Source organism: Amphiura filiformis, chromosome 10, assembly GCF_039555335.1.
Source record: "Amphiura filiformis chromosome 10, Afil_fr2py, whole genome shotgun sequence".
Lineage (NCBI taxonomy): Eukaryota > Metazoa > Echinodermata > Ophiuroidea > Amphilepidida > Amphiuridae > Amphiura > Amphiura filiformis.
This window is the reverse complement of record NC_092637.1, coordinates 55,961,298-55,985,246: the sequence shown is the minus strand read 5'-3', so window position 1 is coordinate 55,985,246 and position 23,949 is coordinate 55,961,298. Positions and strand designations below refer to the sequence as shown.

The following is a 23,949-nucleotide window of genomic DNA, read 5'->3' as shown; positions in this document are numbered from 1 at the left end:
ATTGCTGTAAGTGCAACTTTCAAACCTGGGCCTCATTACATTAAACTGACCGGTGTTTTATCGTTTTTTCGGCTGTCATATCAAACGAAGTGTCAAAATGCGCAGAAATGAATTCTGCTTCCAACTCATTTTGCAGATTTGTAAAACAATATAACCCGTTTTTGAATAATGGCCATTATCTAAGGGGGGGGGTCATTACTTTTTTTGAGATGTTTATGATATCCCAATATGAACGTTGTGAAGTGTTTATTTTATAAATCACTTCTGAAACTGATGCATCCCCTTAAAGAGAGCTTATGCCTGACTTCTTAACTTAAAAGTGTAGTAGGGCTATCTGTTAATAGAGAACAAAAAAATTGTAATTGAAAGCGGAATTAAAAATACTAGATTACGTCGAACTCGGGCACGGTTTGTTTACAAGAGTCGTGATGATGAGTTGCTGAACGCGGCGGTTTAAACAGGATGCCTTATGTTATAGTTAATTGTGCACCTTCAAAATATACAATCAGTCTCAAATGTATTCACAGTAGGAAACCTTCTTTCATGAAGGCAGCATGTCAACAATGCCCAGAAAAGTTGCTTTTTGCCTTGCAAAAGTATGCAATTTCTCGCCATTTTCTGCGATTCCTTTTCTCCAATCGGCACCAGATGAATCGGCCTACCCTTTACGCACTATTAACCAATCAAGTGTCGTAGGGAGTTTGATTGACAGTGACGTCAATCAATAAATCTAATACAGGAACTTACTTTTTGCACGTTGGGTCTGGAACCACCAGACTCCATCAGGCAACTAACCTTCTGGACTGTTCACGTGGCCGACGGTTAGCATAGTCTCGATGGCCCGGTTAAAGCAGTTCCCGTTTTAGATTTATTTCAAAAAGTTATTTTACAGCGTCAGTTTTCTCCTTTGAATTTAAATCAACTTTAATCGCATGAAATTCTCCTAAGAGGAAAAAAGTACTATCATCTAAATTTTCACGCTTTCGAGTATGTCGGTAACCAATTCTGTTGTGGCAGTTCAGACTGTTAAAGGCATAATGTGCAATTTCCATAAAGAATAGAATCTTATTTGCTTTCCACAAAATATTATTCACTGATCACAGTATGTCTCGTTTTATGTGAGCCGAATAAATCGATGTTTCCTTCAAGCGCCTATATTTTATCGTCAATGCGTGTATTGAACGGAGCTAAACGAAGCCAGGACGTGTAAATAAGACGTATATGAGACGAGTATATCGCGCTTCACTACAAGCAGGTTGCTCTCATCACCTGTATAGGTCTGCAATCATAGATTGAATACAATACCGGTCTTTTCAAAGATACTAATCTTACAGGTACGAGTGATGAGCATGGTATGGTTCAATGCAGAGGGACCGCGTGACCGTACCAGTGCAGCGCGGAATATTCAAAAAGTGTTCAAAAATTGTTTTCACCTCTACGCGGATTTAGTGTTTCTCCACCGGAAGTCAACTTGTGCCAAAATTCCTTTCCACAATGAAATAGCGTATTGCATAATAATAGATACAGCTCGAAGGTTAATCCGTCTCCTTTGTTATGCGATACGCCTATTGTGGGAAGGAATTTCGGCATAAGTTGACTTCCGGTAGAGAAACCCTAAATCACAATAACAATTTGACACTGAAGAACCTATTCAAGTATAATTGAAGAAACCCACATACTGGTCTCCTCAGGTGCAACCCGCATCCATCGCATCATCATCTTCCTCGCCGGACGTCTAAAGGCTTCATTCCTCCAGTAATAAATCACTACGTTAATAGACGTACTGACAGTCCCAAAAAATCCACACCACCAGGGCAGTATTGGTGGGTCCTTTTTATAAGCATATTCATAACCTATAGCGATCACGACCGGTAACCACGCTAAAACAAACCCTGCGGTGACTAATAAGAACGCTTTAGCTGCTTTTGTATCGAGTGTTCTTTGTTTTTCCGCGTTCCTTTGCATACTTTGTTCTAAAAGTGCAATTTGCTGCGCGTGAAACTTGGATATGTTATAAATTTTACAATAAATCACAATAGTTGCTGTAATAGGAAATACAATTAATAATAATAAGTTAATCATTCCGATTATATCAACAATTTCATCAGTGTATGGATCAAAGAAACAGAAATGGTAGTCATGTTTGAAGAACGCCCTTTGGTATGGTAAAAACGCGTTGAAACATGTAACGGAAAATGAAAACAGCCATGCCGTTAAAACTAACATTGATATTTTCCAATTAGATATGAGCGAATGGTAGCGCAGAGGTCTTGTAACAGCTATATAACGATCTAAGTTTAAGGTGAATAAGAGGCATGCACTACATGCATAGAACCAGTTCATTCCAAAGGCAAGTACAAAGCACATTGTTTGCCCATACGGCCAAGTGTTAACAGCGGTAGCGCCTATAAATGGTATTCCAAACACGATATTAACCATGATATAGCATACAGCTAGAGAAAACATAGGGATTTTAGTCGTAGTCTTGATGTGATTTGCTTTATGAATGACGACAATGCTAAGAGAGTTACCTATGATCGATATTAGCACGGCGATGACCAAGATGGTCACTTGAAATCCTTTGTAAATAGGGCTCATCTCAAACGCTAACCACTTGTGAGAAGCGAGTGATTCTGATATATTTGTGGACATGGACTCAGAACCATTCTCGGTTAGATTCATCTTTAGGTCTGTTTAGATCCGCTTTTATCAGGTGGAATGTAGCCTATTGTCCGTCAGTAAGCAGCAAGTGGAAGAGAAATGGTGAAGATTGACGTGTTTTACATCAACACATAAAAGAACGAGAAGTGGTGTTACATGGCAACTTTGTCGTATACCATATTACACCTACAAAGTTATATTTTCAAGTGCAAACGTTACATTCACAATGCATTGTATACGCAGTAATTACATTTCTCTTCGTTCAATTTATTCAGTTTGCAAGATCGCAAAATCAACCTTTTCACTGTTATTGAGTTATTTCCAGTTCCATGTCCGCCACCTTCTGTTGAAACGCATAATGAGAACAAGGTGTATTTAAATTAATTTTATTTCCGGTTGTAAGTATAAACGTCCACTATTTTGAACAATAGGTAAAATGCTGTCATTAAGAGCTTACGCAGTCTTGACCTCCACTTAACTTAAGACAAAAAGAAGGGTTGTGCCATAGTGTTAAACGTCACGTTCGTCCATTCAAATTTCAAATGCGCACTTCACTTCCCCGCAACTTTTTAAAACAACGATTTCTTCCTTGTACACACATTATATTTTTATGCTCAGTATTGTATCCTTCCATCACGACAAAAGATGCATACGAATTGTTGAATTATGCAATGAATTACCGTGCTTGTAGAATGGTATCAGTAACATTTTCAATAACATAATATGAATTTACATATTTGCCACTATTTAATGCATCCCATTAATAAAAAGATCTTTGCTCTTTAGGCCATTTCAGATTTGTAGCTTCCTTTTCAAAATGTTGAAAATACTCATCAACTTCTTTTTCTTTGAATTTAGGCGCAAGCTTTACATACTTTGTAACATCAAACCCTGACATCAAAGTCTTTTCACATCTGTTTCAGCGAGTGAAATTTATTTACAGCAGCAAGCAGAGAGTGACAGTTTCAATTCGAGTTTCTTAGTTTGTATCCATACCAATACAATAATAGTCAAAGTCAAAAATCTTGCACGACTTTTTTATGTAGTTTTCAATTGCTTAATGTAGATTAGAAATAGATCAACATCAATAATTTCAACAAAGTAGTTTCCATCTTATTAACAAACGTTATATTTCCATTACTGGTGCAGACCTTTCTTCATTCGGTCGAAGCATTACCACGAGTACAAACCATGCTCTCAGGAAAGAGAGGTAAATTTCGCATTGTTGTTGAATGAAGCGATCTGAATTTACAGGTTCATATGAAAGTAAAGCCAGATGAAGAGGACAACATTTATTCATACTTTAAGGTGTTCTTTTCACACAGAACATTGCAATAGCGAGAACAATGATGGTTTACTGATGACTTATTATGGTCGACCACAAACAATCGTCTACATGTTCGATAATACAGAACTACCAAGCACCCAATACTCATACTAATGGTAGAAACTGGTGAGTCTGACTAAACAATCATCTGCTCTTGTTGTGAATGTTGTTTTGCATTTCTCCAAATAGATTTAAATTAAGGGAGTCTGTTAAGCCCTTCCATTCGTATGTGTTTCAAACAGTTGTCTGCTGTCATCATTTAACCTCTGCTATTAAAGTACAATGCTCCTCCTTTGTCACATGCATGAGTAGGCCTACCAGCCAATGATTAATACCAGCATATGACTTTTCCAAATTTGAGTTTTTTATTTTATATGTAATGAATAAAATATGAATGATAATGATGTAGCCTATGATAAAATTAAAAAACTCGATTACTGTTTAATGCGTCGGTTTTTTATTGCTTTCGGTAATTATCATGATTATAGTAACGCCAGAGAAGAAAAGTTATGAATAAAATATGAATGAGGACAGAGAAAACAGTGTAGCCTATGATAAAAATTAAAAGCTCAATTAATATTCAAGGTGGTACTACACCCTAGATAAATTTGTGACTATTTTTGCATTTTTCTCAAAAAAAAATATTATAGGTATATTATAGGGGCAAGTAATCCAGTTATTACAATGGAATTTCACTGACTCAAGACAAGCGGTACGTTATTTATGATAAGAAAGGAGGTACTGCTAGAATGTACATCATTTCTTAACATTATATAAATGAACCACTTGTATTGAATCACTTAAATTTCAGTGAAGTACTTGGATTCCTTGCCCCTATAATATTATACATAACCTTTATACCAGTGTGTTATTATTTTTTGAGAAAAATGCAAAAAATAAAAAATGCAAAAAAATAAATAAATAAATAAATAAAAAACACAAATGTATCAAGTAGTGTAGTACCACCTTAATGTGTCGGGTTTCTTTTTTATTGCTTCCGGCAATTATCATGATTATAGTAACACCAGAGAAGAAACATGCTTAGAGCAAATTTTTTCTACGTTGACAAACTTTTGGACACGTCATCTCTTGGATTTTGCTCCAAATCTGGGAGATAGAAGCCCCGGGATAGACGCAATTGGGCGCCAATAAAAAAAAAAAAAGATATTTTAAAAATTCAGCATCCCTCTGTTGCCATGGTAACAGGCCTACCTTGTTTTTGTTGATTTAAGGTTAAAAAACACCATAATTTCTCAGTTTTCACTCGTGAAAAAGTACAAACTTTGCAAAAACCGCACATAAAGTTGGTAGATTTTTTGCCCAAATGGACTTCACAGTTGCGTAACCCTAGTAATTGTCTTTCAATTACCCAATTTTAATGTGTCAGTGTTGCCAGATTGATACCCTGTTGCCACGTTGAAATTTCACAATTTCAAAAGTTGAAAAAACAAGAATTTTCATGGTCAATTTTATGTTCTTACACCCGCCCTCGAGGTGAATTATTTTTCTTCATTCTTCGTAAATACAACAATGACATTATGCCCTTTCAGGTGAGAGAAGAAAGATTCTGGGCATATACAGAATTACGGTAATGCGATATGATTCAGTAGGAAAAAAACATGCTAAATACATCACCCTGATCCAATCGTAGTAATGCTGGAGTTTGATTGTTGAGTTTTGTTGCCCAAATTACATCTGAGATACTTATAAAACCCAACCATGTTTATCAAAACAAAATGGATGACTTTAAGGTATATACTCCTGGTCAGTAAAACTCCCCATCTTGCACTTCGCTGAAAATGTTAATGGTGTTGCATTAGACCAGTTAAAAATAAGGGAAGCCCCACTAAGAAAGGAGAGATTCTCATATTCTAGACCAGTTTTTCATGGGGAACAAGTATGAGGTATAGAGTATGCAACCTGAGAATTTTAATGAGAGGGCGCTTTTTTTTTTTTCAAAATGGCCACCAAAATCCAATGTAAAGCAATTATACGGTTAAAATAGTCAGGTAATAGGTATAATTGACCACAATTTGGATTAGTATTGATGGCAGTAATGTATAATTATGTCAAGGAGTTAATTGGAAGGTACCAAGAGGTCATAGTTGAGGGCGCTTTTCAAAATGGCCGCCAAAATCCAATGAAAATCATATGCCTAATATGCTTAAAATTATCACTTATGAGGTATAAATTACCAGATTTTGAATTTTTATTGTTGGCAGTAAGTATAAATAAGTCACAGTATTATTAGGAAGGTACCAGAAAGTCACAGCTGAGGGCACTTTTGGTGCCCATTTTGAAAAAAGCGCCCTCACATTAAAATTCTCCGGTTACAGGCTTTTAACTTAATAAATTCTTGTTCCCCATGCAGAATCGTACCTTCCCTATCGTGCATTGTCTTTTTTTTATTATAACTTTCAAGATAAAAGCTGCCACGTTACTTAAATTTTACTTTGAACTTTTATATTGATGTGATGCCAAAATCTCATTAGAATTTGCCACTAAATAACCTATTCAAGTATAATTGAAGAAACCCGCATACTGGTTTCGTCAGGTGCAACCCGCCTCCATCGCATCATCATCTTCCTCGCCGGACGTCTAAAGGCTTCATTCCTCCAGTAATAAATCACTACATTAATAGACGTACTAACAGTCCCACAAAATGCACACCACCAGGGCAGTATTGGTGGCTCCTTATTAAATGCATATTCATAACCTATAGCAATCAGAAACGGTAACCACGCTAACACAAACCCTGCGGTGACTAATAAGAACGCTTTAGCTGCTTTCGTATCGAGTGTTCTTTGTTTTTCCGCGTTCCTTTGCATACTTTGTTCTAAAAGTGCAATTTGCTGTGCGTGAAACTTGGATATATTATAAATTTTACAATAAATCACAATTGTTGCTGTAATAGGGAATACAATTAATAATAATAAGTTAATCATTCCGATTATATCAACAATTTCATCAGTGTATGGGTCAAAGAAACAGAAGTGATAGTCATGTTTGAAGAACGCCCTTTGGTATGGTAAAAACGCGTTGAAACATGTGACGGAAAATGAAAACAGCCATGCCGTTAAAACTAACATTGAAATTTTCCAATTAGATATGAGGGTATGGTAATGTAGAGGTCTTGTAACCGCGATGTAACGATCTAAGTTTAAGGTAAATAATATACATGCACTGCATGCATAGAACCAGTTCATTCCAAAGGCAAGTACAAAGCACATTGTTTGCCCATACGGCCAGGTGCTAACAGCGGTAGCGCCAATTAATGGTATTCCAAACACCATATTTATAAGGATGTAACATATAGCGAGAGAAAACATAGGGATTTTAGTCGTAGTCTTGATGTGATTTGCTTTATGAATGACGACAATGCTAAGAGAGTTCCCTGTGATCGATATTAGCACGGCGATGGTCAAGATGGTCACTTGAAATCCTTTGTAAATAGGGCTCATCTCAAACGCTAACCACTTGTGAGAACTGATTGATTCTGATATATCTGTGGACAGAGGCTCATAGTCATATATTGAACTGTTATCGAATTGATTCATCTTTATGTCTGTTAAGATCCAATTTCATCAAGTAAAATATAGCCTATTTTTCCTTGGTAAGCAGCAAGTGGAAGAGAAATAGTGAAGATTAGTTAACGTGCTTTATATCTACACATGAAATAAAGATAATAGGGGCAACTTGACCACTTTGTCGTACCCCACATTCCTCAGATTTCTCTTTGTTCAAGTTTGATATTTATTCGGTCTACAAGATCGCAACCTTTCACTGTTATGGGATTAAAACATTTCTAGTTCCATGTCCGCCACCACCTGAGAACAAAGGTCTGTTCATATCCAGCTCTACCAAGTGGAGATTGTTTTCTGGTTGTAATCACAAAGTATAAACTTCCACTATTTTGAACAATAGGTAAATACTTACGCAATCTTAACTTCCAAACTTAAAACAAAAATAATGGATGTGTTATTTTGTTGTCAAACGTCACGTCCGACCATTTTAATTTCAAATGCGCAATTCACACCCCACAAGTTTAACTACGACATTTTCCTTGTTCAGACATGCAGATAATACATACAGTATAGTATATACTTTCCTTCCAGTGTGACAAAAGATCGTTTCATGTTGAATTATGTTATAAATTATCGCAAGAAGACAACAGCACAATTTTCACTATTATCGAGTAACATAATCTGAATGTACATATTTGCAGTTTTTTGATAAAACACATCTTTATGTCATTACAAGTCCTTTCACATCCGTTTCACCAAATGAAATGTATTAACAGCAGCAAGCAGAAAGTGATAGTTTCAATACGAGTTTCTTAGTTTCAATATGAGTTTCTTAGTTTGTATCCAAGCTAGTCAAAGTTACAAATTGTGTGCGACTTAAAAAAGCTCAACTTCAGTAATTACCGTACGCAATTTTAACAAATTCGATGCCATCTTATTTGCAGAAGATAACTTTCCGTCACTAGTGTAGATTTTCTTGAAAGACCAACACGAACCAACATAATAATGTTTATCATTACCATGTTCTTAGGAAAGGAAGGTCAATTGTTGAATAAAATGATCGGAATTCCAATGTTCATTCCAACGAAAAGCAAGATGAAGAGAACGAAATTTGTACTTCAAAATGTTCCATTCAATTTCACACTAGAGACTGCAATAGCGAGACCAATGATGATTAACTGGTGACATTATTGTGGTCGACCACAAACAATATTCGATAATACGCTACCAAGCACCCAATACACCCAATGGTAGAAACGGGTGAGTCTGACTAATCTAGCATCTGCTCTTGTTCTGAATATTGTTTTGATTCCACAAGACAGGTTATGTAAAGTACCTGCCACCTCACCTTCAAAAACATGAACATCCTATATACATTCAAAAGTAACATTAGAAATCCTTATGCATGTTGGATATAACAGCAGACATTTAGCATTAACATGTATTTGCACAACAAATTTTGCAAACTCGACAACAGATCAATATGATATTTATTGGCGCTCTTCATACTCGAAAAATCGAGAGGCGTTCAATAATAAAAAGGGCTCAAAATGACAGAAAACAGGCCATTTGAAATTCCATTGATGAGATGCATTTATATGTACACATTCGCGTCTATGGCAATAAGAATAGGCTCGCTTCATTTAACTTACGCTACTGTATAAATACAATTGGACTGGAAACAGGAAATGTGCCGGGTAAAAGACACAAATTACTCAATTGTGTTTGAATTTCATCCCATAATGTCATCAGTAATTTCTGATAATGAAGAGGCATGTGAAGACCTGAGCGCAAGAAGACCGTAAGTCCACTTGGCCCCTCAACATGTATACGCTAAAGTTACATATAGTTACTTAAGGTTTTATAATGTTTAATACATGTTCCAGGGTGAAAACATCATGAAAGGTTGTGAAAGATTTGTTTTGGCCCCTGACCATGTATAAAACATTACCAAACTATACGAAACTATACGCAACTTTAGTGTATACATGTTGAGGGGCCAAGTGAACTTCGGTCTTCTTGCACACAGGTCTTCATGTGTGTTCACCTCATTTAAGCTGTTCAATTGATTCATGATTTTGAAATATAGAAATGTGGTAATTATTACTAGTTCTTCTAAAATTGGACTTTAATTATTACAACATTTTAAGTGTTAAGGCTACACAACGTATTGTTGGTCGATATGCAGCCAAAAATCTATTTTCATTATTTAAATCAATGTATTATTGACAAATAACACTTTGATGTTTTGCAGATGCTCATTCTACAAATCACATACTTTGAAAACGTGCATGATTTATTGTTGTTAAAGAGTTATGTACGTTTAACAAAAGTGTTGTTATTACAGCCCTCTTAACAACATACGGTAACTCAAGAACCACAGAACCTACAAAAGTATATTTCTGATATTTGATTCTTCTACACGCTCGCTATGAAATTATCAATGCAATTTTTGCTAAAGCTCACTACCATTCTCAAAATGCTGTGAACTACCAAATCGCAAAAATTCAAAATAGTTGCTAACCTTAACAATGGCTGGTCATTCTCGCTCCTAGAAGCCAACAAGAAATTAACACAAATCCACCCACTTACCCTCATTGTAACAGAAGAACGCGCATATTTTGACATTCACTCCAGTAAAATTTAGCGACCAAAATAGGTTTTATTTAGAAAATATGAGCCAAAAAAGTGATAAAAAGTGGTGTACCACAATCGGAAATATAATTTGTTTTATGGGGCATTGTTAAGTACGCGCTTGTATTTCTAATAACCAAACCACTGGAGCAAATATCCCAGCTTATGGAAGCTAATTATTTGAGTGGCAGGCCTTGGGAATATGGAAAACAAAATAATTGCCATAAAAGATCGGACTATCATTTAAGGGGTACTACACCCCTGTGGTAAATTGTGACTATTTTGCATTTTTCTCAAAAATAATAACACACTGGTAACAAAAGCTATGTATAGTAATGGGGCAAGGAATCCAATTACTAAACTGAAATTTCAGTGACTCAAGACAAGCGGTTCAGTATATATGATAGGAAATGAGGTACATCCTAGCGGTACCTTATTTCTGGTCTTGGGTCACTGAAAGTCCAGTGTAGTAATTGGATTCCTTGCCCCTATATAATATACATAACTTTTGTTACCAGTGTGTTATTAGTTTTTGAGAAAAATTCAAAAATAGATACAAATTTATCGAGAGGTGTAGTACCCCCTTAAGTTGAAAGGATAATAATCGTTTTAGCGAATACCTTCTTGATCGGCAACATAAGAAAAGTAATGCTTCGACCATCCGGAATTTGTTTACAGTTTAACTGCAGATATAAAGAGCAACAAAAAAATGAAATTCAAAATCAAATATCTTCCACTTCGACGCATATTGTTATATTATTCTCATGACGATTGTCACTATTGAAGTCTACTCTATTTTCCAAACATTCTTGATTGACTGTAATGTGTTTACAATGAATATCAATACTGACACTAATGGTCTGTGTCTAAATTGTCCTTGGTGACGGCAAACGAATATGGATGCACAGGATGTGACTCCACACATGGCCCACCGATCCGCATTAAAACGCATTAATTCGATCTGCTGAGATGGGCATCCATAATAGAAATTGTCTACGCGGCACTCTAATTGGCATCCTGGAAATATTCGCGATGCTTGTAAGTGCAGTGGGGTGTGTGTGCGTGAAGGACGCTCATGACGCGATACCGTCTACGCATACAAGAGGAGATCGCACTGAAATGCAGCACATTTTAACGAGGATCCCGTATGAATGGATGTGTCTGATATTGAGAAATTAACTTAACTGAATATAATGATGCTGAAAAGGCCGATATAATTAATTGTCTTTAAAGCTTCAAATATATCTAATAAAAACTGAAAAAGGAGAAATCGATAGTAAATGTAATTCAGTATAATCAGGTCCTTCTAGTAATGTTGGTATTTCGAATGAGGGTAGCAAATTATTGGATATAATTATTTTGATTCATTAAATGTTATAAAAATATCGAATGTTTGAATTAATATGTAGGAATAGTTCCTGATATAGTCTGTTGAATAAAACTATTCAGGTTGCACCGCATTGAAACAGTATTCCCATTAGGAGAATACATATAATGTAGTATACATATTTTGTTTATAACTCATATCAATTATGTCTAGCTTCCACTTTACTTTATAATTAGAGAATAAAGGTATTGTTTTTAGCCGCTGGAGTGCATCTATCGTTTCATTTAACACGGGCGACATCATTATTTTAAGTAAAACAACGAGGCTAAAAATAATGATGTCGCGTGTTAATATATGAGACGATAGATGCACGACAGCGGCTAAAAACAATACCTTTATTCTCATTCTTAATCATTAGCATACCAAATTTTAATCAAATTAAATCCTACATTTTACAAGGAATTACCTGGGGCTGAGAATCGATCAGTCCCGTCGTTGCTATGCGCCTCCGATTGGTTCAAATAGCGCGTACGAGTATCGCGTCGACACACACGCGCTAAGGTGTGTGATATTGTGTCATATCACACGGGTAAGAACCAATAAGATTGCAAGAACGTTCTCAAGTGTTTAAGAATCAATCACAATGACAAAAAAAAATAGATTCTTAAACACTTGAGAATGTTCCTGCAATCTTATTGGTTATTACCCGTGTGATATTATTAGTTATCCCCTGTTTGTTCATGCAATACGACAAATATCACTGGTTTTGAGGTCGTATCACACGAGGCCACAGGCCGAGTGTGATACGACCTCAAAACCAGTGATATTTTTCGTATTGCATATGAACAGACAGGGGGTAACGAATTTATTATTCAGTAGACATGAATTTAACACAAATAAATGAATAAATAAACAAACAAACAAACAAACAAACAAATAAATAAATAAATAAATAAATAAATAAATAAATAAATAAATAAATAAATAAATAAATAAATAAATAAATAAATAAAACAAACATAAAATGATCAAGTTATAGGCCTACTCCAAACTCTTCCATGCATGCTTTGCAGTTTTCTGTCATGCAACTACCGCCAGGCCATGTAATACAGCGCGACATTGCCAACGCGTGACGCACACTTAGCACGCGACGCGAGGTAGCGCGTAATTGCCATCTCTACCGCATACGCGATCAGCACAGTGTACAATACAACGCGAATATGCAGGCCCGTTAATTGCCGGTATTGATTAAGAGCTGAATAATACGACTATATATTGTACGGGAATTTATGAACACTGAACAATACGAAATTATATTATTTGGCTATTAACCAATGAAATGTCGTTATTCATGTCTACTGAATGATAAGACACAATATCACACGGGTCAGCGCGTGTGCAGCGACGCGATACCCGTACTCACAATTTGAACCAATCGGAGGTGCATAGCAACAACAGGACTGATCGATTTTAAGCCCTAGGTATAATTCCTTGCAAAATGTAGGATTTACTTTGATTAAAATGTGTAATGTTTATCATATTTTTACTTGAATTGACGTGTTTAAAAATGAGAATAAAGGTATTGTTTTAGCCGCTGTCGTGCATCTATCGTCTCATATAACACGGGCCAGGGGCTATTTTAACGTGCCTCACTGTCACGTACGTGTCAAGATAAAATATTCGTACAGTGACAATTAACAATCCGTGTAGCTATGCTTTAATAGTAGACAATGGTAGAGCCTTTCTTTCGGTCACATTCAGGTAAAAATGTCATTTTTTTTAATTTTTGAAACGCACTCTACTTCATCAACACTTTTATCTCATTGCACGAACGTGACAGTGAGGCACGTTAAAATAGCCCCTGACACGGGCGACACATTATTTTTGGCGTAAAACAACTCGGCTTTGCCTCGTTGTTTTACTTAAAATAATGATGTCGCCCGTGTTATATGAGACGATAGATGCACTCCAGCGGCTAAAAACAATACCTTTATTCTCTAAATAAAAGATCTAAAGTATGTGATGTGATCAAGCAAAATCAGTCGGAAGTCAGGAATATTGGGTTTTTTTTAAATAGCAAAACAAAACAAACATTTCCTTTTGTTTCCCATTGATTTGGAAAAGTAGTTGTCCAATTCCAACGGGGTTTTCTGCAAAATGTAGCTTTGCCAATGCTTATTACAATCCAGTAAGAAACTGAAAATTGAATATGACCGACTTCAGATGGATTTTCAAGGTGGTCACCACATGCCAACTATTAAAGCCATACTATTTGATCTTATAATATACTTATATCTGTTTTCAAACCTTTTCAAATTTTCAAAATGTAGTGACAATTTTAAAAATGCTGCTACTCCTTTAAATTGCATGATATGACCATTAAACTTGTCAGAACCACTGGCCCAAGCTTGATATATATTGTACCACATCTTAAGGGTCAACTCAAGGTCAAAGGTCAAATGAGGTCACATGTTAAAATTAGCCCGATTTGGCTTTGAACATCTTTGTGTAAAATTTCGTTAGACACGGTGACTATAGTAGACAAGCCACAACTTGATTTTTTCCAAAAAAAGTAAATATTGTGAAATACCCAAATATTATTCAAGCAGAATCTTAAACACAGAAGATAATTAACAGTGGAGTAAGAATTTTTTTGTTGGGAGGGGGGGGGAGGCTATCAACTGTATAAGTGGACCAGGCAAGAGGCGTCGAGAACTGTTGTTAGGAGTGCAATTCGCTTGTTCATGGGTAGGAGGGCAGTATGGGTAGTGGGGGTATTCACTCAAATGTTTAACTATGCCCTGGTCAAAGGTCAGGTCAAATTTAAAATGGCTCCGATGGGACTGTAACTTTAAGAAAATAATCCCTGGCACTTGGGGAGTATAAAACCGCAAAGGTCATATCTGGTCAAAGGTCAGGTCAAATTTAAAGTTGCTCCAATTGGGCTGTAACTCGAGGATAACAATCCCTAGCACTTGGGAAGTATGCAGCGTCAAAGGTCATCCGAAGTCAAAGATCAGGTTAAATTGGAAGTTGCTCCTATCGAGTTGTAACTTGCGGAAAATGATCCCTGAGACTTGGGGAGTATGAAACCGTAAAACATCAACCTGAAGTCACCCAAGGTCAAAGGTCAAACGAGGTCAAATGTTGAAATGGGCCTGATTGTGCTTGAACTTGGTAAAAATCATCCTTGATGTGAGGGAAACATGAAAACATCAAAATGATGCTACAGATCAAATGAGGTCAGATGTCGCCACCTCTTGAGCCATGTGCCCTAGTTTTCATTGTCCTCATAATATTAGCTTGCCAATGATATGATGTTGTCCGAGCAATATATATACCCTTTAATCAAAAGTGATATATCTTCATAGGTATATAAGTTATAATTTTGGAATGAACATTAGTCGAGAAATCTAGATATAAACACAGATTGGGGGAAAACACTCATTTGTGGAAAATCATACAAAAATAGCCTAAAATTGTATGCTTTTTTTTTTCTTTGAACTTTTGTTTACATTAGTTAAATGTCTTTGATCTAGACCAACTGTTTTAAGAGGGCTCGAAATTCGGCTTAAAACGTGTCACCGAATTGTTCTTTGGGGGCTTAAAAATTATTTGTTACATGAAGTAGTTATTGGTATTTGTATTAATGTAGAATAACCAATTAAAGAAAGCGCAGTGATTTATAGTGCGCTACGCACAGACACAACGCCTAGACGTTGATCCACAAGCCTCAGCACAATTAACGTGATTATCTTACAAAACAAAGCAGAAATCTAACAAGAAATCTGAGAAAAAATTCTGGGTACCATGAATCATGCCCTCATCACCATCACCACCACATTGGGTACTTAAAACACTTCTTTTTTTCAACATGGACTCGAAAAAGTCCATTTTGGGGGAAACTGCCAATGTTTCACTCCTTTAAAGTATAGAAATTCAAATGACTTACTAAATCTGTGTCTTATAATTATATCTATATTTCAACCAGGCAGAAATACATAGAGCGAAAGCGTGAAAATAAAGAATGAGGATAAGAGTAAAACTTTCATAAAATAATGCGTGATTACTTTTAGTTAGCATCATTGAATCTGCGTAATATGTACGCCAATATAGTGTTGAATTAGTTTAGTGTTCAACAAATCAAACGCCAACTGGTCCTGATTCGTAATTTGTGTTTTGCTCTCCAAGATGCAGACCGAAAAACCAACCGAAAACACACCATGCGATGGTCACCGTAGCAGACGAGAACGGTGGATGAATTTCGTAAACAATCTTTGATAACTTCTTCCAAAAACTATTGTACTTTTCGACGCGAAAGAGAACAATAGCATGTGAAAACTGCCTCCAGGAGTTCTCAATGTTAAAACCGCCGAGGGCTAAGAGCGGAAGAAACAATATCATGAATTTCTCTGAGCCAATCAGAATGTTTGTCCACGCAGTGATCACCTTGTGATAATGTTCACTTTCAAAACTTTCGTTTTCAGGATCATTTCGCAGCCTCGTATACACGGCATAGTTCCAACTTACATGTACGGTTAATCCAAGCGTTGCACATGCGAGAATGAGAATCATCCAGGATCGAATGAACTTGCGTAGAATTCTGTAATCTCGATATAATTCAACGATACGATGCCGGCACTTGTCGACTTGGTTCTGGTTATTCAACACAAAACCAAGTACCTGGTTATACTCGCAATCCAATGAATCACGCAATAGGTGTATCACGTAACAAAAACAACCGAACATCAGCAAACTTAATCCAGTTATACCCAAATGAAAGTAGTTCAGGAAGTCGTGATACTTATGATATTTACTGATGAAATAGTTCAAACATTCAAACCCCAGATTTGCAATAGCCCATGAGAAACATAGCGCGAGGAATGTTGAACTCATGATGACCCTTTTTGTCGATTTCGATGATGTCGACGACATATATTGTATACGTCTTGCGACAAAATTAGCATGGAACACACGGTACCAGTGATCAAAGGCGTCGTCATCTAAAGGCTGTTTCTGTTTACGAGATCGTGACATGGAGTAGTCCTGGATGACATTACAGACATGCGCAATGAGACAACATCCGGGTACTGACAGAAGCGGTATCCAAAATGTAAGAAAGGAAACCAGATGTAGGACATCGTCTTGTTTTCCCCAAAGCCAGTGAACGAGGATGATCATATCGTAACACATTCCACAGAGAAGGCCGACAAGTACCAGGATTGTAATCAGTCTGGTTATACTGTTATTTATCACTCCGCTGACTGAAAATTGAAACAATGAGAAATTATTTAAATTAGAATACCTGACCATAAGAACAACACGATATAAACATCTCAAAAAAGGTAACTAACCCCCTTAAACATGTTAAATAATGGCCATTATTCAAAAACGGGCTATCATGCGCGTATTTTGGGGGGCTTTCGGAGCGCCAGCCCCCGGGGTAAAAGCATAATCCTTTTTTTTTTCTCTTCACTTTTTCAAACGACCGAAATTTTTTTTGGGTCAACCTTTTCGGGCTGTTGAGGGAAGGGGCGGCAAAAATGAATTTTCTTCAGCCCCCGGGGTAGGGGCGGCCACGGTACGCCACTGGGCTATTGCATTACAAATCTGTAAAATGCGTTGGAAGCAGAATTTATTTCTGCGCATTTTGATACGAAATGTCAAAATTTTCAAATGATGGACGGCCGCTTACATTAAGTACATATCATTAGATTGATACAATTTACTTTGAGGACTTTTTGAATGTCAATGTCGATTTTTGATACTTTTTCCAAAAATGTTGGGAAATTAAAAAAAATCAAAATTATTTGATACAACAGTATCATACACAAGTAAGAGCCCATCGCTCTTGATCGAGCTGGTTAACAGATTTGCGAATGAATTTGGAGAAAACCTTCTGATAATTACAAACACTCGCTGAGCAGCAAGACCTTCCCTCTAAGCTTTTAATCCGATAAGCTGATTATCCATTTGTTTTCATGAATTGGAAGACATTCGTTGATGTATTACTGAGCTCAATCATCTGAAATTACTGGAGCGTGAGCCACCCAGGCTGGTGGCTCAGCATAGTATTTTATTAACAGAAGGTGTTCTCCAAAATCCTAATGAAAAAAAACCCTTACCGATATCAGCCTGATCATATACCACAATTTTCCCTTCACTATTCCATTGCAATGATTCGCACACGTCACATGACGCATCGAGGTTTCTCTTCTCTCTACACATATAACACTTGGTTTTCTGTTGAATTGCGCCGCCATGGAAAATTCCTGGAAAGAGAGATGATTTGATAGAATATTATGCACATAGCACAGGGGCACTCACAATAGGCAATTGACCCGTACCGGTAGGGCTGTGTTGTAGATATAGGAGATGAACTATTTAGCGTCATATATCAAAAAGTATAAAAGCTATGATTTTAGTACTTGCTCTATGTTTCAATTTCTTATTCTTTTCAAAATATCTGAATTTTTAACCCGGTACAAGCTTTAATAACGAGGGACCATACATTTGTATGAGAAAGGACATCTACATCTTATCCAAACTCCCGTGTTAATCCAATGCACATTTTGCTTCACCGGGCCGCCCTGACTTGGTCGCATTTGAAAGAGGGGTGCCACGAAACCGTAATAGGTACAAATTTAGTATTTTCTGTCAATCAAGTGGTTTATTCTCTACATGTCAATCTTTAAATTATTAGCATAGTCCCTATAATAACGGGGGACTGCCTTGATAAGTAAATGATAGCAAACCAGTGAAAAATACCCCAAAACTCAGTCAGTGGAGCTCCGCCCGTACATTTCAATAGCGTCATTATCGATTGGATTAGTCGACCGTAGCGGACAATTCGATCGCTCATTGGATTAATATTATCACGTGGTAAGAAATTTGCAATCGATTGCTATAATGGTTTAGTATATCTCGGTTTAATATTCACTAAGCGGGTTTATGGCTGAAAAGGTCACGGTGAATTTGCCGTGGACAAAACTGCACTATGCGTGAACATAATATTTATTGTGTCTTTTTGGTCCTTGGCGTTTGTGGCCCCATTGAAGGACAGGTTGGACTTGAATAGCGCCATCATTGAAAAATGATTTCCATTATTCTTCTCATTTCACTCATTCGATATATTTAATTTCCAATCAGGAACCTTGTTCACTTTGCAATCACTTTCGTGTAAGTCAGCAATCAGTTGTCATTTTTAAAATAATGATCTTGTCATAAACCAAGAAAACAGACGATTAAGACAAAACCAAAACTTCAGTAATAGAGTACTACGTCTAGGACCTATCCGAGAAGACGTCGAGAGTTTAAAGAATGGATTTTCGACTGATGTGAAACCGAACTGTGCTATTTGCAACATGCACGTCTAATCAAAAGACAAACTGTAACCCCTAAAAACAACAGAATCCGTCAACGAAATAGCTGTCTCTAAATTACATGAAAAATCCAGTCGTTTGTTTAAATCAAGGTTCTTTGAACATTATAATAAAACTGTTGAAAATAAGTGTCAGAAGTTTCACTACATAGTACATGTTAAAACAAATCATCCACAACCAAAATGTTTAAATCGGCAATAACTATAGCACGTCCTATATAGCAATCATGTATTTATTTGTGAGGAGGCAATAATCATCGATCAAGAGGCAGACAAAAACCATTGCGTTGGCTGAAAGAAGTCATAATATGGATCAAGAGCAGGGAAAGACACTACAAATAAGGACGAGGGGCATACAAATTGGGCAAAGTTTATCATCAGGATTGACAACATCTACTCCCTGTTCCGGAAAAATACAGCACTAATTTTTTAGAATTAAACAAAAAATATTATCTTATTTTGCCAAATGAAAGATAGCCCCTATTCTATTACCCCCTATCAATTTCGTGCCATAAGGCACGAAATGGCTTAATATGCATGTAAAATAATTATTTACACAAATAAGGGCTTATGTTTGGAAGAGTTTTGATAATTTATCACTTCTCTATCAACAAAACACCTTTTTTCCTAATATAACTACCATTAACACATCATAAAATGGTTTAAACGTTGGAAACCTGCATATTTTGACCATTTTTAGGCCAAATTTTGCCCTACAAATAGCCCAATAATGTCCATAAATGTCCAAAGTAACTCGTATTTCTTTTTATTATATGTAGAAACACGGCAGTGTATTTAAAACTGCATGAAAATGCCACATTGATGTACTCATACACTTCAAAATTGTAAATGAAATTATTTTTTGATCTTATTTGGCCCCAGCAAACACAAAAACATTTTAAGAACATTTTAAATAAGTTATATTTTGGCTTTTGGTTTAGGTAAAAACGTTTTAATAACATTAAAATGTCGGGTTATGTAAAGGTCATGATAACGTTTTAAAACGTTTTGTATGAAAACACACTACAACAATATTTTTAAATGTTTTCAAAAAATGTTATTGTAAACTATTTTTGCAAACATTTTTGCCAAATATTGTGTCCACACTTAAATATCATTATGTTAAAATATTTGAACCCAGCAAACACAGAAATGTTCTTAAAATGTTATTTTAAAGCCTTTTAATAACATTTAAATGTCGGGCTATATAAAGGTCATGAAAACGTTTTTAAAACGTTATTGAAAATATTTTGGGCAAACATTTTTCACAAAATATTTTTCAACCCCAAAGTAACATTCTGTTTAGAATGTTTTGTATCAAGTTTTCAAGAATGTTTTTGGAATGTTATTAAAACGTTTTATACCCTTTATATAACCCGACATTTAAACGTTTTCTGTAAAACATTTTTGTTTGCTGAGCAGTAGATAATCAAAAAATGTTTTTTAAAGTTATGAAAACGTTTTATAGGCCTACTCTTAATATACCCTTTATATAACCCGACATTTAAACGTTTTCTGACAACCTTTAATAACCTTTTGCGAATGATGTCGAAACGTTTTGTGTTTGCTGGGGCTATGAGCTCATTAATTATTCATGAGCTAATTTGCATAAAATTTACATAATTAAATATTAAACTTGTTTTTCTAAATGCTTAAAGTCCAAGCTTGCCAATGGTATGCCACTTATTGGTTTTTACCCAAACAATAACACTGCAACGCAATAGTTTATATGATACCTCCACACCACTCAAATATACCACTTTTGTGGGGGTAATAGAATAGGGTTAATCCTAATCTTTTAGTTAGTTCTAACTGGCATTTTACTATTTGGTCATTTTTTGGAAATAAGGGCCAAAAACACGTATTTTAGGGCGTGACAATCAAGTCCCAAGACTTGTACAAAAACACATTTCAAGTTATGCATTCTAGTTTTCTAGGAAACACTTTTTCTAATCTTTTTATATATAACCAATTATCAAAGATAACATAACATAATTTGCATTTCGAGCTTAGTCTTAGCCTATGCTCAATATTTTGAATGCTTGGACTTGTGCCAAGTCTTAGAATTTTGTGACTACACTTGCAAGAAATCATGAACAATTGCATGTTTTGGGCCCATTTTTCCTCAAATTGAAAACATTGTAAAATATTGACTTTTATTGTCATGTTCTATTGCTATGTTTCATTTGGCAAAACAGGGTAATATTTTTTTAATCCAAAAAAATTAGTGCTGTATTTTTCTGGAATAGGGAGTAGATCGAAACACCACAGTCATTGAACAAGGTTCCTGATAGAACATGAAATATACTGCGACAAAAAAAGTATTGTTACACTTGGATGAAAGATCCTGATTTTAAAACTAAACCACATTGGATAAATTTATTTGTTTAACAGATGCACTATCTAGTCCGGCACATTATGACACCCCATTGAATCCAATGTGACTTCAAGAAGCAAAGTTACAAGCATGTGATCCGGGGGGGGCACTTCAATTTGAAATGGATATAGGTGTAGGGCTGGCACTTTTGCACTAAGGGGCATTCGGTGAGAGCAAAATGTAAAAATATGGGGTCATTGGGTGAGAACATGACCTTTTTTTTAAATGGAATCTTTGGGTGAGAGCCGAAACAGCGCAACAGAAACCTCGAAAATCAAATTTCTAGTTCTAAATGGCTTCAAATTTCTTTGTTTTATCAAAATAAGTGATAAATGAAAGTTGCTGTTAAAATTGAACAAGTAAGGGTCTTTGGGTGACAGATCAAATGAAAAAATAAGGGATCTTCGGGGGACAGAACATGTGTTCGTAAAAAATATGGGGTCTTTGGGTGACAGCGATTGTGAAAAAGGGGGTCTTAACAGCCCTACATACGCGTCACCTCCAAAGTTGGAGTGCCCCCCCCCCCGGCATGTGATTAGACGAAGGTCCAGTTTTAAAAGTGACAAACCCTGCGTGTTTTGTTAATAAGATGCCATTCATGCGTGACAATCTGTCACATACAAAAATGACATAAAGTGCTAACCAACGGACTAGAATCTACCATGTCAAATACCATATTAATGTCGGTTTTTTTTAACATTACCTAAGAATTGTAGTACTCCTTGAACGGTGTACGGCCATTGTCCAAGGCGTGTAACATAGTCTAATTCACCCGGTAGTTGTCCAGCCATAACGGTTGCTCTATGGTATCACGTTTCGATCTAACGATAATAGAAAATAATAATGTTAATAATGGATAAAAGTATAGTTATAGGATCAGAATCACTGATCCCTCAGCGCTAAAGGCATTAAATGGAAGCAACCAAAATACAGCATGTACAGTACAAGATAACAAAAAAAACAAAAACATGTACGAAAATAAATCAGAATAAGGTAAAAGCATATATACAATGTAAAATCTCATAATGATCAAATGCATATTGTTTTAACAAATAATTGTCTTTTGGGGCTTTTAATTGAGTTTCAGTCATCACTGGCCATGGGCATTTTGACAAAATGTGTTTAATTGTATAAATTTTATTCAGATGCGTCAGTAAAACACTGAGTGCATGGTGTCTATTTTATGGGTTGACCACTTTGAACGCCTAAAATTATTATTAAAGCACTTGCCCAGCAAACACAAACATATATTTATAATTGTTATAAAACGCATTTTAGTTTTGGTCAAAACGTTTCAATAACATTATACCGTCAGGTTAATATGGTTATATAAAGGCCATAAAACATTTTTAAAACGTTTTAGGGCCTATATGGAAAACACTGCTAACAACAACATTTCAAAAATGTTGCCAAAATTTTATTGAAGTTATTTTTGTTGGCAAACATAATTTTATGTCTAAAAATATTTGCTAATGTTTAGCATCAAATTTTCAAAAATGTGTTCTGTTTGTTCTTAAAAAAAAAAAAAAAACATTGTATACATACCCTTTATATAAACCGGCATTGAAAGGTTCTCTGTATAATACATGTACGTTTGTCGCTAATTCAGTTTATTATCATAAATTTCCTTGGTTTCCTTTAATCATAACATAATAAAATTAGAGTATAAATTGTGGTACACTTTTGAGTATTATACGTATTAACAATTTTTATTTATATTATTATTTTTATAATACATTACGTCAGTCCGTCTGTTGGCTTAATATTCAAAAATGTAAATTTACTATTTTTACACTCATTATGAAAAGAGGAATAGGACGTCTGTTCCATCATCTCAGTCTTATAATCAATGTATTTTTAATGATTTTTTAAACTTATAAATCTGAGAACGTACTACCTTCCAGGTCTTTACACAATGTTATTTCTATACAAATACCATAACGTGTACTGGTATTAAAATGAAGAGATCGTTTTTTACTATGCTAAAACCTCAAATCAGTTGCCATGGTTACTCTCCAAAATATGGCACCATACACAATTTCAAAAAATATACATTGAATTGTACTTTAGTCGGGGATTTATTCTCCTTAAAATATAAAATCTTTTTCTCGCGTAATCTAATATTAACCATGTGTATCATGTCAACAATTACAGATATTTTGAATTACGTCGAATTTGGCAACGTACGATATCTTAGAACCTTTAGGCAAGCAAAGTTAAACATGACGGTTACTACCAGCACCCAAATTGCATCTTAGCTCCACTGGCTCTACGGTAAACCGTTGCATGAAGTTAACAAAAAATAATAAGCAATCATTTATATATAAGATTTCCATTTGAAGATATGAAACACGCAGAATTCTACTAAAATAGTGTGTAATAAGATGCCAAATAAACTTACCTTTAGTATGTTGGAGGCTAAAATACGAGAACAAACAACGAACATTTGTGACTACTGGAAATACTTTTTTGAGTGTATCATAAAACGGAAGAGGAAGTCCTATAATAGTAATCATATAGGCATATAGTTGGTTTATTATGTGGAACCACTTGGCGTTGAAGTTAACTTCCTTGTTTCGATAAGTATAGTTACATTGAACGATAGAGAGGTTTATATATATATCTGTATATTTAGCGATTCCCACGACACAATGGAGTTTGTTGACATTAGTAATCAACCGGTCAGAAACGGTGCACGATTATACGCAATGAAAAGCA

At 35.6% G+C, this 23,949-nt stretch overlaps 3 protein-coding genes across 4 annotated transcripts; all 3 read right to left on the bottom strand.

Annotated features, from left to right (window-relative positions):
* Positions 1–1,647: 1,647 nt before the first annotated feature.
* LOC140161991 (trace amine-associated receptor 365-like) lies at positions 1,648–2,682 on the bottom strand. Its single transcript, XM_072185282.1, has one exon. It carries the CDS (start codon positions 2,680–2,682, stop codon positions 1,648–1,650), a length of 1,035 nt encoding a protein of 344 aa, XP_072041383.1.
* Positions 2,683–6,498: 3,816 nt separating this feature from the next.
* On the bottom strand, positions 6,499–7,545 carry LOC140161990 (trace amine-associated receptor 13c-like). The gene has a single exon (XM_072185281.1). The coding sequence runs from the start codon at positions 7,543–7,545 to the stop codon at positions 6,499–6,501; it is 1,047 nt and encodes a 348-aa protein (XP_072041382.1).
* Positions 7,546–14,116: 6,571 nt separating this feature from the next.
* LOC140163049 (uncharacterized) lies at positions 14,117–23,748 on the bottom strand. Of its 2 annotated transcripts, XM_072186405.1 has the most exons (5): positions 23,633–23,726; positions 22,777–22,867; positions 21,935–22,052; positions 17,599–17,745; positions 14,117–16,737 (listed from the first exon to the last, which is right to left on the bottom strand). In XM_072186405.1, exons 3-5 carry the CDS (start codon positions 22,020–22,022, stop codon positions 15,617–15,619), a joined length of 1,356 nt encoding a protein of 451 aa, XP_072042506.1. In that variant the 5' UTR covers positions 22,023–22,052; positions 22,777–22,867; positions 23,633–23,726; the 3' UTR covers positions 14,117–15,616. The 2 variants fall into 2 exon arrangements, with proteins under 2 accessions (XP_072042506.1, XP_072042507.1); XM_072186406.1 differs by lacking the exon at positions 22,777–22,867 and having other exon boundaries at positions 23,633–23,748.
* Between the last annotated feature and the right edge of the window lie 201 nt (positions 23,749–23,949).

What these genes read in the sequence shown, in the direction of transcription:
- LOC140161991 (XM_072185282.1), bottom strand. Translation starts at nt 2,682, where the DNA reads ATGAATCTAACCGAGAATGGTTCTGAGTCCATGTCCACAAATATATCA.
- LOC140161990 (XM_072185281.1), bottom strand. Translation starts at nt 7,545, where the DNA reads ATGAATCAATTCGATAACAGTTCAATATATGACTATGAGCCTCTGTCC.
- LOC140163049 (XM_072186406.1), bottom strand. Translation starts at nt 22,022, where the DNA reads ATGGCTGGACAACTACCGGGTGAATTAGACTATGTTACACGCCTTGGA. An exon ending in AGGAGTACTACAATTCTTAG is followed by an intron (nt 17,746 to 21,934) that starts GTAATGTTAAAA and finishes CTCTCTTTCCAG; the next exon opens with GAATTTTCCATGGCGGCGCA. An exon ending in ATATGATCAGGCTGATATCG is followed by an intron (nt 16,738 to 17,598) that starts GTAAGGGTTTTT and finishes TTCAATTTTCAG; the next exon opens with TCAGCGGAGTGATAAATAAC.